This window comes from Eulemur rufifrons, chromosome 6 (assembly GCF_041146395.1).
Source record: "Eulemur rufifrons isolate Redbay chromosome 6, OSU_ERuf_1, whole genome shotgun sequence".
NCBI classification, from domain to species: domain Eukaryota; kingdom Metazoa; phylum Chordata; class Mammalia; order Primates; family Lemuridae; genus Eulemur; species Eulemur rufifrons.
Window position 1 is genome coordinate 60340274 of NC_090988.1, and position 16441 is coordinate 60356714.

Genomic DNA, 16441 nt, shown 5'->3' on the forward strand with positions numbered 1-16441 from the left:
TATGGAAAGAGGTAGTTACCAAGGAAGGTATAAAATGAGAATAAACTGGGACATGCACATACACATATTTGTATATGCACATTTTAGAAATTAGGAGTTCACACCAATACCTCCAATGCCAGTTCACCCCACAGGGTTCCTTTTTTTCTTCCCCTATTCCATAGTTGTATGCCTCTTCTTCCACAGCAAGAGCCCTGGCTTCCAACAGTGTTAAAATATTTAGTCATTTGCTCAATCTTTTATTACATCTAAAATAGCTTCAGGATCACTTCATCCACACCGCTACAATAAACAAACCTACTAAAAAGAGTTAAAGATGTGTTTGCAGTTCTTCCCCTTACCTTTGCCACTTAGCCCAATAAATAAATTTGATTTACTTTCTCCCTTATTCCAACTTGTTAAGTATAGTTAAAAGTATTCATTTAAACTACAGTTAGATTGATCTGTTCCAGTTTGCTTTCAGTTTAGCTCCCCACACTACTACAGGTTAGCACTGTCTAGCTATTTAATGATATTAAGTAATTATTAATTTTGTTTACATTTGTTAAAAGAAAAGAATCTATCCATTAGATATACAATCTGATATATTTACAAATGAAATGGAATGCTATCTGGAAGTGTTTCAGAATAATCCTGGGTAAGAAGAAGGGGGAAGGTATTCAACCACCAACTGCTAAATTTGACTGGCTTAAAAAAAAAAAAAAAAAAAAGAAGAGGGAAATATATAGTAAATAAAAGAAACAATATTGGCCATAAATTGATAATTGAAGTTGGGTAATTGGTACATGGAGATTTATTTCTCTATACTTGTGTGTATGTTTCAAATTTGCTATAATAAAAAGTTCTAAAAATATATGTACTGCCTGTGCTATTCTCAGATTATTTCATGGAACAAGAATTAATGTATTTACTTTCCCTTTGTATCACCTACTTGCTATTAGTGAATACTCAATAACTTTTGATTGGATGTAAGAAGTCAGGTTAACTTAAATGGAACATGTATGTCCTTTTAGATATGTTGACATATCCAACTATGTCTAATAGACTTTTTTTTTTTTTTTTTTTTTTTTGAGACAAAGTCTCACTCTGTTGCCCAGGCTAGAGTGAGTGCCAGGGCGTCAGCCTAGCTCACAGCAACCTCAAACTCCTGGGCTCAAGTGATCCTCCTGCCTCAGCCTCCCAAGTAGCTGGGACTACAGGCATGTGCTACCATGCCCGGAATTTTTCTATATATATTTTTAGTTGTCCAGCTAATTCCTTTCTATTTTTTTTAGTAGAGACAGGGTCTCGCTCTTGCTCAGGCTGGTCTCGAACTGCTGAGGTCAAATGATCCTGCTGCCTCGGCCTCCCAGGGTGCTAGGATTACAGGCGTGAGCCACCACGCCCGGCCTCCAATAGACTTTTTAAGAAAATCCTTTGTTATTATCTTTATAAAACCCTTAGGATAAGCTACATTAGGTATAGTAATAATTGCATTTATTATTGTCATCATTATAGTGTCATTAATAATATCCGGAGTATCTAGTTACAGGGAACAATAAATTACGGTTTCATCAAAGTTAAAGTTAAACTGGGCAATATCTCTATCCTTACTTTTCTCATTCCTTGAGATTAAAGGAAAAGTGTTCTTGATGCACAGGAAAGGCACTAAGGATGTAGACTAGTTCTTGAGCCAAGTCAAAACCATAGTTCTTGTGTGCTGCCTCATGGTAGGATGAGGAGGGATTTGGCAACTATTTATTTTTAGAGGCTTTTTCCCCCTTGTAGGTATGGGATGATTATGCCTGCATATGTAAAAGTTGATTTTTTTTTTTTTTTTTTTTTTTTGGTGCTGTTCTTAGGGGAAAAGCCATATGTTTGTACAGTTCCTGGGTGTGACAAAAGGTTTACAGAATATTCCAGTTTGTACAAACATCATGTTGTCCACACCCACTCCAAACCATACAACTGTAACCACTGTGGGAAGACATACAAGCAGATCTCCACGCTGGCCATGCACAAACGGACAGCCCACAATGACACTGAGCCCATCGAGGAGGAGCAGGAAGCCTTCTTTGAGCCTCCCCCAGGTGAAGGTTTTGTCCATTTTATCTGTCTCTGAGTTTGAGAATCAATAGTTATGAACATAATTTATCATATCATAATGTTTCATTCATATAATCACACAAACATCTAATTTACAACTGTGACAAGTGCTAGCAAAGAAAAGTACTTGGTGCTTTGGGATGTATACGAAGGCAGCTTTAGTCTGGGAGGTCAGAGAAGACTTTCCCAAGGAAGTAATGTTGGGAGAGACCTAGAGAGTGAATAGTGGTTAACTGAGTGAAGAGGTAGGGGTGGGGGGAAGGGAATCAGGAATCAAAAGAAAGAGAAAGTTCCACATGTAGGGGATGTCACATGCAAAAAGGCAGGAGGTTGGAGAGAGGAGGTAAATTGGAAATACTGAAAGGATCCTGGGCCGTGTGGCATTTGTGCCTGGGACGTGGCGTGAAATTAGGCTGGAAAGTGAAGCAGGGACAGCCAGCCTGTTGGGTCCATTAAGGATGTTGGTCTTAATCATATGAATAGAGAGGTGCTCCCAAATAACTCTTCATTGATTCAGGTGTCATTTGGTATGTTGTTAGAGACACAATTATTCATTTCAATAAGAATAAACTCTTAGAAAAAATATTTTAAGAGAACTACATTCAGTGATTGCAGTTAAATAGTTAAGCATAGGTAAAACACAAAGCAAAGCATAGGTTGTCTTACCATTTGTTACACTGAGTACCTCCTAAGTGAAGTAAATTTGAAAATTAAAAGAAGACATCTTCTCTCATTTTTAATAACTGATATTAAGTCACTGAAAAACATTTAGGTGGGAAAGTTGGTTGGAGAATCAGGGAAAGAACAGATCATCTGCTCAAATGATCCCCTGTAGTCTTCATTTGTCTTTCCAGGTATTTGCCAGGTGATATATGAAAATAACAATTCCGTCATTCCTGAGCTATTTTATTTTCTAGCCAAAACACTGTTAACTGTGCATGGTTAGACATTAAATCAACTGTGGAGATATTGGTCAAAGAGTACAAAGTTTCAATGAGAAGGAATAAGTTCTGGAGAACTATTGTATAGCACTTGACTATAGTTAATAAAAATACACTGCATACTTGAAAATTGCTAAGAGAAAGAAGGTAAACAAAAAGATACTGCAATAACTGCTGAAGCCTTTCAGTTAGAAAGCAAACTTTGTAAGACTCTTCCTTTTTTAAGCTTCCTCAGTCTCTTCCTTAAATGTTGATGTTTCAGATTATCAGAAGTTCTTATATTCTAGAAAATACTCTATAATATAATATACATTTTGTTTAAAAAAAAAAAAAGGAAACTAAGATTGCTTTTCCAAGAATAGAGATGGATTTGTGTTCCTTTTCTCTCACATGATCCTCTGGGTTTTGTAACCCTTTGGAATAATGGTGTATAAATAACTGTGGAACAGAAAACAAGGAAGTGAAGTGATGACTGTCATGGAAATTACACCTTGATGACTATAGCCATGTGAGTGCGAGCACCAACCACTGACTGTGAGAAGTATTCTTAGATAAGCATATTAAGTCCTTCTTTGAAGGGGGAAATTTTTTTTGCTCTCTTTCTGACTTCATGGGAGATGGAAAATTATGGAAAAAAGAGGGATCGGGAATCTTCCTGGTTGCCAAGGATAGCAATAGTGGGCAGTTGAAATTGCTGTTTACTTGCTGGTTCTTTATGAAATGGATAGGGGTTCCTGTTCTGTTACTTATTAAATGATTAACCTTACTTCAGATAATGTGCCATTACATTGTCTTTACACAGTGATGTCATTGTGTACTGGTGACTTGTAATCAATCACTTGTGTTAAAGACTAATTAAGTTAGTATCAGTAGGTTGTGTTTACAAACCATTCTGGCATTATGGTTAATGTTTTTGAAGATTGTTGTATTACTTTTAACAGCTTCTTAAGTGAATGGAAGAACTTAGTGCATACTTGCCATATTTGAAGGGTTACTTGCCATTCTGTCTTTCTATACCGTCCTCTCCTCCCTGCCCCCAGCACACATGCACAGTATCACGTAATTACTCCAACCAAGAGAATAAATGAGGTCCAGCAAAATTAGAACACTTAAATTTGATGTGGAAAGATTTTGTTTGGTCTGCTTTGATATGGTTTGGCTTTGCAAAAGTGGAGGTGGAGGAATCAGAAGGAGGTCCTGGAAGTCATTTTCATGATTTAGAATATAATACATACACATTTTAATTTATATAATTTTCTTTTAATACTTAAAATGTCCTGTTTTGTACACAGATGGGTTTGTTGGTCATATAAATGATTCATTTGTTTTAAACAGGTCAAGGTGAAGATGTTCTTAAAGGGTCCCAGATCACATACGTTACAGGTGTAGAAGGGGACGATGTTGTGTCTACACAAGTAGCCACAGTAACCCAATCTGGGTTGAGTCAACAAGTTACACTCATATCCCAGGATGGGACTCAGCATGTAAGTATCCACCAAAAGTCAAATAGGTTAAATAATATTTATCTGAACCTGGGCTTGAAAGGCAGGCTGGGTTCCCACTGAGGAAAGCCTTGAGTATCAGGGCTCAAAGTCTGGACTTACAGCCTGTAGGCAGTGGCAGATTCCGGAAAGGTTTTTCAGTAGTCTGCTAAGAAAGACCACATGCAGAGAGATTAGTAGACAGAGAATGTTTATGATGCTGTGAAATCCAAATGGTGCTGTTGGTATAGGTCCAAGGTGAGGTAATGAAGGTCAGAACCACAGTGAGATTGAGACATTGAAAAGTACTACTGGATTCATGTGAAACATGGCTAGGAAAAGGGATAGGATTTGGTAACTGATTAGATCTGGGAGGTGAGATTGAGTAATCAGTAGTGACTTGGCTAGGGTGATCAGGATATGATGGTACCATTAAAGGATCCTGGGAAGTCAGTGATAGGCAAACCTACAAAATTTCCACGATTCTCCTTAACAGGAATCCTGAGAATTCACTCCCCTAGCTTCACAGAGTCAATAGAATAGGTATCTTGATTTCCCCCAGCAAAAGCACAGTGTAATGGTAGTTCTCTGATAGCCAAACTTGTCATTATTTTCTAGATGCCACTAACCTAAAATAATTCAGCCTTTATTTCATTTTTTAAGTTCTAGCTAAGATTGTCTTAATACCTGGTAGAAACAGGCACAATGGAGTATGATGTGCTTCTTTACCCTCCTGCATCTGCCTTTTTCTTGGAGAATGCTCTCCTTACCCATCTCTCTTAGAGCTTTATTTTCCATGATTAATGTGTCCTATTTTGATACACAGGATTGGCAAATACAAAGCTTTCCTACCATCCCAGTCATCCCGTTCCTCACTTTGACATCACTAATTTCACACACTACTCTTTTTCCACTGACTGGCATGCACGATTAAACATATCCACTTAAACCAGTTTTAATTCAGCATCAGCCCTGATACTTTTTCTTGAATTAGATCATCACATACAGAGGCCCTCTGGAGGTCATTTGATCTAACCTTCCTCCTCCCTATACAGGAGAAATTCCTTCTGCAACAGCTCTGAAACAGCCACTACTGAGAATACCCCCAGCAATTAAGCAATTACTCTCTTAAGAGGCAGTCTGTTCCATTGTTGGATAATTCTAGTGTTTATCAGACCAGAACCTAACCTCATATCATCTCATGGTTCCCCTCTGACCATACAGAATAAGTGTAATCCCTCTTCATGTATTCCAAAACAACTATCTTCCCCATCCCAATGTTGCATTTTCTCTAGTTTTAACCTTCCCATTTCCTTCAGGAATTAGATTTCCATTACATTCCTTTAATCATTTAAACGGTAGACATTTATTGACCATCTACTACCCCATGCCGGACATTTTGGTAGACTTAATGTGGGAAGTACAGGAAGGGGAACATCACAGTCTAGTAGGAGAGAGACATTTGTAAAACGAATGATAATTTTTCATAATGAGGCTTATATAATTCAGGGATATAAAGTGCTTTGGCCTGGAGGAGCGAATACATGATTCTTCCTCAAAGAATCTTGGAGGCCCTTATAGAGAATGGTTATTCAGTTGGGTCTTGAAGGATTTTCATGAGCTCACCATGGAGAGATTGAAGGGAAGGGCAAAGTCATGAAACTATAAGACAATATGACACACTCTGGGACTGCAAATAATCAATTGTGGCTGGAATGTCAGGTGCTGATTTGAAAGTTGTGGAAGATGAGTCTAGGGAAGTTGGTAAAGTTGGTCAGGAATGCCACGTAAGAATTCTAAACAATAAGTGATAGAGAGTCATTGGGGATTTAAGCAGGGAGGACGGTGAGGTTTGTTTTTTTTGTTTTAGAAAGATGTCAACATAGATGATGGTTAGGGAAAAGTTAGACTGGAAACCTGGAGAGTAGTTGTACTGTTGTAGAAATTCAGATGAGAGAAAAATAAGGCTCTAAATTAGGAATAGAGAAGGAAGAGATACAATTAAGAAATACTATATTGATTTTTCTGATGATTGATAGAGTTTATTCCATTATAAAAGGCTTATTTGCTCCCACAGAGTAAATTTATACAAGGATTAGGCCCAGTCCTCAAGTAAGATTGCCGAATATAACAAGAATCATTGACTGATTTGTAAAACGCACTGTATTGCAGGTCAACATATCTCAAGCTGACATGCAGGCCATTGGCAACACCATCACAATGGTAACACAGGATGGCACGCCCATCACAGTCCCTGCTCATGACGCAGTCATCTCCTCAGCAGGAACACACTCTGTTGCTATGGTTACTGCCGAGGGTACAGAGGGGCAACAGGTAATTACTTTTTCTGTTATATCAATTAATACATATATCACTGTCAAAACTATTACATAGATGTACAATATGATATAGTGGTTAACCACACAAACTTTGGATTGAATCCTATTTTTGCAACTTCTTAGTTCCTTAACCCTCAGAGTCTGTTTTTCCTCATCTGTAAAATAGCAGTGATAAGTTGCATCTACCCCACAAGGTTGATATAAGGATTGAATGAGATAATGCATGTAAGGTACTCATCCAGGTATACATTAAGTGTTCAGTAATGGTAGCTATTCCTTCATCATCATAATCAGATATTTAGGAGGTAAATGTATTTGCAAAATTTATTTAATATTTTTAATGTCGCTTATTCACATGGTTCAAAAAATCAAAAAAATAGACAGGTATGCAGTGAAAAGTCTTCCTTCTACTCCTGTCTTCATCAACTCAATTCTTGCCCCCACAGATAATCCACTTTTGTTAGTTTTTAATGTATTTTTACAATGACTCATTAAACATATACAAACAAATACACATAAGTAGTTGCCTTCCCTCCTTTTATTTTGAATGGGTAAGCTATACTGTTCTGCATCTTATTATTTTTTTAAACTTAATACATCTCAAGGATCCTTCTATTTCATTATTTAGAGAGCTTCTCATTCCTTTGTAAAGCTGCATCCTATTCTACTATATGGATGTACCATAATTTATTTAAAGTCTTTTTCTGTTTCAAATAATACATAATCTTTTGCACACGTGATTTTGCATGTTTGTGAGTAGATACGTTAGATAAATCCCTAGAGTAGGATTGCTGGGTGCAAAGATAAGTGCATTTGTAATTGTGACAAATGTTGCCAAACTTCCCTTCTAGGGTTGTGCCAGTCTACATTCCCACCTGCAGGGTTTGAGAGTGCCTGTTTTCCTTCAGCATAGTCACCATGGTAGTATCAAACTTTTGGATTTTTGCCAATCTGATGTATTTTTTTGTAGTTTTAATTTTTATTTCCCTTAAAATAAATGATGTTGGTTAATATATTTAGAAACTGTTCTTATATTGTGCTAAAGGCAAGGTTGAGTCCCAATCCTGAAAAAAGAACAAAATTGGTGGTCTTGTACACCTTGAAATACAAAACTCAGAATCATAAAGCTTCAGAAGAAAAGAGAGGCAAATAGTTTTGCAACCTCAGGGTAAAGATTTCTTGGACAGTATACAAAATGCACTAATAATAAAAGAAAAAACCTGATAAATTAGACTTAATCAAAATTAATTCTGCTTACCAAAAGACACGTTAATAAAAAAAGACACTTATGTTAATAAAAAGATTAGACAACCTACACACTGGGAAAAAGATACCCACACTATATATATCTGAAAACAGACTTGTATTGAGAATATGTAACAAACTTCTACAAATCTACAATAAAAAGATGAACAACCCATTAAAAATGAACAAAAAATAATGTTCTAAAATGTGCAAATAATTTAGTTGCTCATTTGAACAGACCTCACAAAAGAAGATATATGAATGGCCAATAACACAATGAAGTGCTCAACATCTTTCATCATCAAAGAAATGCAAATTAAAATCAGGAGATGCCATTTCAGACCCAAGAAAATGTCTAAAATCAAAAAGACTTAAAAAACACAAACTTTGGTTTCTCAGGAGAAACTTGTGAATAAAAAATAAATGTTGGCAAAGATGTGAAGCCACTAGAAGATTCATATGCTGCTAGCTAGTGGGAGTGTAAAATGACAGAAATGGCCAATAAGCACATGAAAAGATGTTCAGCATTGTTAGCCATTCAGGAAATGCTAATTAAAACTACAGTGAGGGCCAGGCTTAGTGGTTTAGGCCTGTAATCCTAACACCCTGGGAGGCTGAGGCAGGAGAATTGCTTGAGCTCAGGAATTCAAGACCAGCCTGAGCAAGAATGAGGAGACCCTCTGTCTACAAAAAAATAGAAAAATTAGCCAGGCATGGTGGTACGTGCCTGTAGGCAAGAGGATCACTTGAGCCCAGGAGTCTGAATTACAGTGAGCTATGATGATGCCACTGCACTCTACTTAGGGCAACAGAGCGAGACGCTGTCTCAAAAAATAAAAAGAAAAAAGAATAACATTTTGGAGATTTACTCACATCGTTGGCATGTAATAACAGTTCATTCTTTTTTATTGCAGAGCAGTATTCTATTGTAAGAATATACCACAATTTGTTGATATATTCTCCTCTTGAACATTTGAGATGCTTTCAGTTTTTTACTATTATGAATAAGATGGCGATAAAAATTCTAGTATAGGCTGGGTGTGGTGGCTCACGCCTGTAATCCTAGCACTCTGGGAGGTGGGAGGATCGCTTGAGGTCAGGAATTTGAGGTTGCTGTGAGCTAGGCTGATGCCATGGCACTCTAGACTGGGCAACAGAGTGAGACTCTTTCTCAAAAAAACAACAATGACAAAAAAATTGTAGTACAAATACATTTGTAGACATATGCTCTATTTGTCTTGGATAAATACCTGTTAGTGGAATTGCTGGGTCATAGGATAGAAGCATATTTAACTTTATATGACAGTGCCAACAGTTCTCCAAAGTGGCTGGGCCATAATACTCTCCCACTAGCAATGAGTAAGAGTTGTATTTGTTTCATATCATCACCAACATTTGGAGTTGTTAGTTTTTAAATTTTAGCCATTCTAGTGGATGTGAAATGATATATCATTGTGGTTTTAATTTACATATAAAAAATCAATACATCATAATATCACTTGGTTATGATATATTCACCTTTTTATATATTGCTAGATTCAATTTGCTAGTATATTTTTTAAAGACTATTTTTTAGAGCAGTTTTAGGTTCATAGCAAAACTGAGAGGAACATACAGAGATTTCCCACATACTCCCTGCTCCCATGCATGCATGGCCTCCCGCATTATCAACATCCCCACCAGAGTGGTATATTTGTTACAGTTGATGAACCCACACTGACACATCATAAATCACCCAAAGTCCATAGTGTACATCAGAGTTTACTCTTGGTGTTGTACATGGGTTTGGACAAATGTATAATGACATACATCTCTCATTATAGTATCATATAGGGTATTTTCACTGCCATAAAAATCCTCTGTGACAATTTGCTAACACTTTGTTAAAGATTTTGGTGTCAATTTTCATAAGCCATGTTGGTCTATAATTACTTTTCTTTAAGTTTTCTTTTCCTGTTTCAGTATCAGGGTTATGCTTGCTTCATAAAACAAATTGGAAAATATTCCCTTCTGCACTGTTTTCTGATAGTTTATGTAATATTGGTATTATTTCTCCTTAAAAGTTTGATAGAATTAATCAGAGACATCATGTAGGCCTGTAGTTTTGTTTTGGGGGAGGTTTTTGATTATGGATTCAAGTTTTATAATAGATATAATGCTATTCAAGTTATCCCTTTTTTCTTGTATACATTTTGGCAAGTTTTGGTTTGGAAGGAGTTTGTCTATTTCATCTAAGTTGTTACATTTTATTGACATAAATTTGTTCATAATATTTCCTTATTATCCCTTTAATGTCTGTGGGATCTGAAATGATGTCTTTCTTCCATTGTTGATTATTTGCATTTTCTTTTTTTACTCGATTATCTTTCTAGGGCTTCATGAACTTTATTAATCTTTCACAGAACATATTTTTACCTTTATTTTATCTCTTTTTTTTTCATTTCATTGATTTCTGTTCATACCTTCATTATTTCCTTCCTTTTGTTTACTTTTGGTTTAATTTTTTCTTCTTTTTCTGTCTTTTTTTTTTTTTTTTGAGACAGAGTCTCACTCTGTTGCCCGGGCGAGGGCTAGAGTGCCGTGGGTCAGCCTAGCTCACAGCAACCTCAAACTCCTGGGCTCAAGCAATCCTCCTGCCTCAGCCTCCCGAGTAGCTGGGACTACAGGCATGCGCCACCATGCCTGGCTAAGTTTTTCTATATATTTTTAGTTGTCTGGCTAATTTCTATTTTTTAGTAGAGACGGGGTCTTATTCTTGCTCAGGCTGGTCTCGAACTCCTGAGCTCAAACAATCCTCCCGCCTCTGCCTCCCAGAGTGCTAAGATTACAGGCATGAGCCACTGCACCCGGCCTTTTTCTGTCTTCTTTAGGTGGAAACTAAAATCAGTTATTTTAAAACTTCTTTTCTAATATAAGCATTAAAGCTACAAATTTCCGTCTAAGGATTGCTTTAGCTTCAACTGACAAATTTTGATATGTTATATTTTAATTATTTTTTTCAATGTGAAATATTTTCTAATTTTTCTGGTCATTTCTTCTTTGACCCTTGGATTATTTAGACTTAAACGTTGCTTAATTTCTGAATGTTTGGTACTTTTCTAGATATTTCATTGTCACTGATTTGAAATTTAATTCTCTTGTGGTGAGAGAACATACTCTGTAAGATTTCATTATTTTGAAATTTATTGAGACTTACTTTCTGTGTGTATCTCATCAGTTTCCCATTGTATTCCATGTGTGTTTGAAAAGAATGTGTATTCTGCACTTGTTAAGTATAGTGTACTATAAATATAAGTTAGGCCTAGGTGGTTGATAGTATTGTTCAAATATCATAGCCTTATTTTTTATATCTTTGTTCTATCAGTTACTGAGAAAGAGGAATTAAATTCTATAACTATGATTGTGGATTTGTATCATCTCTCCCTTTAGTTCTTTTTTTTTTGCTTTAAGTATTTTAAAGCTCAGTTATTAGGTACATAAATGTTTTATTTTAATTCCTCTAATGACTTTCTAACTATTATGCTTCCATGTTTTTTTTTGTTTTTTTTTTGTGGTTGCATTAGGAATTACAGCACGTATCCTTAAGTTATCACGGTCTGCTTATACTTAATATAGTACTACTTTACATGAACTCTAAGAACCTTGAAACAGTATATTTCCATTTATGCCCCCATTCTTTGTGTTGTTGTGATGCAGTTTTCATCTACATATGTTATAACCCCACAGTACAATATTTTATTTTTGCATTAAACAGTTAATCTTTTAAATAAGTTACAGAAACATGGAAAGTATAATATTTTATATTTAGCCATTAATTTTTCATTTTCAGTGCCTTTCATTCCTTTTTATAGATTTGATTTTCCATCCAGAACCATTTCCCTTTGGCCCAAAGAATATGCCTTAGCATTATTTGTAGTCAAATTTATGACAGATTATGTTTTTATTTATCCAAAAATATTTCACCTTTGTCTTTGTAAGATATTTTTGCTTTGAAGGGTATTTTTGCTGGATATAGAATTTTTCATTCTCAATATTTTTTTTCTTTCAGCACTTTAAATTGTCTCTGTCCTTCTTTGTTTCTGCTGAGAAGTCAGCCATTTTCATATCATTGTTCCCCTGTATATAATGCATCATTTTTTGTCTGGCTGTTTTCTAAATTTTACCCTTACACAGGTTGAGCACCTCTAATCTGAGAATCCAAAATGCTCCAAAATCTGAAACTTTTTGAGCTCCAACATGATACTCAAAGGAGATGCTTATTAGAGCATTTCAGATTTTTGGATTTGTTATGCTCAGCCAGTTAAGTATAATACAGATATTCCAAAATCCAAAAAAAAAAACTTCAAAATTCAAAACACTTTTTGTCCTAAGCATTTCAGGTAAGAGATATTCAACCTGTATTTGCTCTTTAGCAATTTGATTATGGTATAGTTTTCTTTGTATTTACCCACTAGCCTTCTTATATATGTTAATTTTTTTATTGTGTTTTTACCAAATTTGGGAAAAGTTTAGCCATTATTTCATTAAAAAATTTTTATTCTTAACTTTTTTTCTTAAAAGAAACATAGGTCCAGCTATATCAGCCAGGCTTGTTAAAACCGGTTTCCCTCAGCCCCAGGAACAGATAGGCAGAGTCACCAAGGCTGCAACAGGCAAAGGAGTTTATTGTCTAGCTTGAGCTAAGGTCCAAGTCCCAGAGCGCCAACGCAGTGGCCTCTCCAGAAACTAGGACCCCACCCTAGCGTGGGAACTAAGTTTTTATACTCATCAGTAGGTTACATGTACCGGGCACACCATCCCCCCAACCCCCCCTTTAGTTCATTTGCTCCTTCAAAAGTGGCTAATAGTGTTGACTCCTGATTGGCCGGTTTCCAAGCTGGGGGCTTGGCTCCTGATTGGCCGGTTTCCAAGCCGCGGGACTTTCAGTTGTTACCAGCGGCATTCCGGGGAGTGGGGAGGCCCGCGTCGGGAAACCGAAACTTAGGCCTATCCTAGGAGGTCCAGTCTGTCATGGAGTCACTCCTGTTTTCCTTCCTGCTCTACAGGCTGCCTCAGACTCCTAGGCTTAAGCAATCCTCCTGCCTCAGCCTCCCAAGTAAATAGGACTACAGGTACACACCACCGTACCTGACTTAAAAAAAGGCTTTTTCTGGCAGGGTGCAGTGGCACATGCCTGTAATCCTAGCACTCTGGGAGGCTGAGGCAGGAGGATCACTTGAGCCTAGGAGTTTCAGACCAACCTGAAAAGAGTGAGACCCTGTCTCTACAAAAAATAGAAAATTTAGCCCTGTGTGGTGTTGCATGCCTATAGTTGGAGCTACCCTGGAGGCCAAGGCAGGAAGCTCGCTGGAGCCCAGGAGTTTGAGGAGGTAGTGAACTAGGATGGTGCCACTGTACTTAAACAAAAAAAGTTTTTTCTTTAAATTTTTTGTCTCTTCTCCTTCTGGAACTCTAATTATATGTATATTAACTTGGTGTTGTCTCACAAGTTGATGGAGATCCATCTGGTTGAGTGTTTTAAAGTATTTTTTTTCTTTTTTTTGAGACAGAGTCTCACTCTGCTGCCCAGGCTAGAGTGCCATGGCATCAGCCTAACTCACAGCAACCTTAAATTCCTGGGCTCAAGCGATCCTACTGCCTCAACCTCCCGAGTAGCTGGGACTACAGGCATGCGCCACCATTCCCAGCTAATTTTTTCTATATATATATTTTTTAGCTATCCAAATCATTTCTTTCTATTTTTAGTATAGACGGGGGTCTCGCTCTTGTTCAGGCTGGTCTCGAACTCCTGACCTAGAGCGATCCTCCCGCCTCGGCCTTCTAGAGTGCTAGGATTACAGGCGTGAGCCACTGCGCCCGGCCTAAAATCTTTTTCTCACAGTTCTTCAGATGTAAAATTGATACTGATCTGTCTTTGAGTTAACTGACCCTTTCTTTTGTTGTCATCATCTTCTGTGTTACTCATTTAGATAATTTTTAATTTCAGATATTATCATTTTCAGTCGTAGAATTTCCTTTTTTTATAGTTTTCATTTGTCTTCTCTTTGTGTTCATTCATCATTACCATCTCTTCCTTTAACCCCTTGAACATATTTATAATAGCTACTTTAACATCACTGTCTGCTAATTCCAACATTTTGTTAATCTCAAAGTGTTTTTCTATTGAGTTCATTTTCTCTTGACTCTGGGTCACATTTTCCTCTGTTCATGTCTTGTAATTTTTGAATTGTATTCAGGGTCTTGTGGATGACACATTATAGAGATTCTGAATTTTGTTATCTTTCTCTGAAAAGTATTGATTTTTTTTTTTCTATCAAGTAGTTAAATTACCTGTGGAGGCTGGGTTCTATACTTTGTTAATACAGGTCTGTTTCAGTTTTGCTGTTAGGTCTTGGGTGAATCTTTGATCCTGGGGCATAATCTTTATGCCTAAAGCATGGTCTTTAGGATTTTGGTATAAAGCCTCAGATGTTTACCAACCCCCTCTCAGTTGGTAAGATTGAAACTCCGAATTCTGTTTCTTCTGTGGTGAGTGGTGCTGAAATCTTTTCTTCGCTTTTCAGCCTTACAGCTGCTGCTTTCTGCTAGACTTATTGGAACCTTATTGGAAACTGCACACATTTGTGGTTCAGGGGTGTTAAGAATTTGAGGAGAGTTCATATCAGATTTGAGGACTCCTTACTCTGATTCTCTCCTTTCTAGAATATTCCTCTGAATATACGGCCATTCTGGCAGCCCTTGACTCCATTATCTTTTTACCTTAAGCTGCCCTATGCTGCTTAGACTGGACAGTAGTCTCAGTGGAAAATCTATTTTTTTACTTTTTTTTTTTTTTCTTCAATTTTTTAGAGAAAGGATCTCACTCTATCACCCAGGCTGGAGTGTTATGGCACAATCATAGTTCACTATAACCTTGAACTCCTGGCCTCAAGCATTCCTCCCTCTGCTTCCCAAAGCATTGGGATTACAGGTGTGAGCCATTGCATCCAGCTAAAAATCTCATTAAACATGAAATGAATCCCAGTGACTCAAGAGGGTGAGGTAGGAGGATCACATGAGGCCAGGAATTCAAAACCAGCCTGGGCAACAATGTGAGACCCCGTCTCTAAAAAGAAATTTTAAAAATTAAAATAAATAAATATGGCCGGGCGCGGTGGCTCACGCCTGTAATCCTAGCACTCTGGGAGGCCGAGGCGGGTGGATCGCTCGAGGTCAGGAGTTCGAGACCAGCCTGAGCAAGAGTGAGACCCCGTCTCTACTAAAAAAAATAGAAAGAAATTATATGGACAACTAAAATATATATATACAAAAAAAAATTAGCCGGGCATGGTGGCTCATGCCTATAGTCCCAGCTACTCGGGAGGCTGAGGCAGTAGGATCGCTTAAGCCCAGGAGTTTGAGGTTGCTGTGAGCTAGGCTGACGCCACGGCACTCACTCTAGCCTGGGCAACAGAGTGAGACTCTGTCTCAAAAAAAAAAAAAAAAAAATTAAAATAAATAAATATAAATGTAACTCAATGTGGCTCCCTTTTGAGACTCCCCTCCAGTTTCTTCCTGCTTTTCATTGCTCCTCAATGCCTTCTAATAGTTGCTTTTTCGTAGTTTTGTCAAGAGTTTATAATTGTTGTCTGCAGGAGAGTTAGTCCAATGTCAGTTACGCAGTCATTGCTGGACCGAAATCTGTTTTTCATACTCTAATAGATTATGGAACATTACTGGGATTGATCCAAGCTAAATATCTATAAGCTTAAAATCTAGAATGTTTAGTGGGTTAATGGCCAAGTAAAGCAGCAGTTTTGGTTTTTAATCTGTTCTTCCTATAAATTTGGCTGAGTAAAATTTGAGGATATCATCTAACAGAAGTAGTTGTCGCCATTTTCTATGTTGTCTACATTTTAAAAAGCTGTATTTGTGGTGTAAGAGCCACAAAAGCCCTTTTAATCCCTCTGGCTAGATGCTTCAGGAGGAATATGGAAAGAGTCCATGGATATAAAATGGGAAATGAGTATAAGACAAGATGTTGTAGTTTGTCAGTAATGCCACTGGTCATTTCAGTTTTCCTACTTAAATGGAAACCTAATTTTAAATATAACAGGTAAACAGGAAAAAATAGTATATTTTCTACCACTGATCCAAACTGAGGAATAGACATTTAAGATGTGAATCAGTCCACATTTATAACTTCCCAAACAGCCAGTTAGGGGTCGTGGAACCTGAGGACAGCCAGATCTCCCTGGCATGACAGATGCACTTCTCCAGTGTGCTCTACTCTGTTTTGCCATGGGCTCTGTTCATAACTTTAGATAATGAGATAATGAGTCCCTTCTCTCTGAACTTCCTTAGATAAAAA

The 16441-nt window shown here is 37.2% G+C and overlaps 1 protein-coding gene across 4 annotated transcripts in view; it reads left to right on the forward strand.

The window, feature by feature from the left end:
- The window catches only part of ZNF143 (zinc finger protein 143), a 56095-nt gene that overhangs the window by 37492 nt on the left and 2162 nt on the right, over nucleotides 1–16441 (forward strand). For all 4 annotated transcript variants that reach the window (XM_069469553.1, XM_069469555.1, XM_069469556.1 and 1 more), the window contains 3 exons: nucleotides 1842–2069; nucleotides 4362–4510; nucleotides 6680–6841. In XM_069469553.1, coding sequence (XP_069325654.1) covers nucleotides 1842–2069; nucleotides 4362–4510; nucleotides 6680–6841 — 539 coding nt within the window. The remainder of the gene's footprint in view (nucleotides 1–1841; nucleotides 2070–4361; nucleotides 4511–6679; nucleotides 6842–16441) is intronic.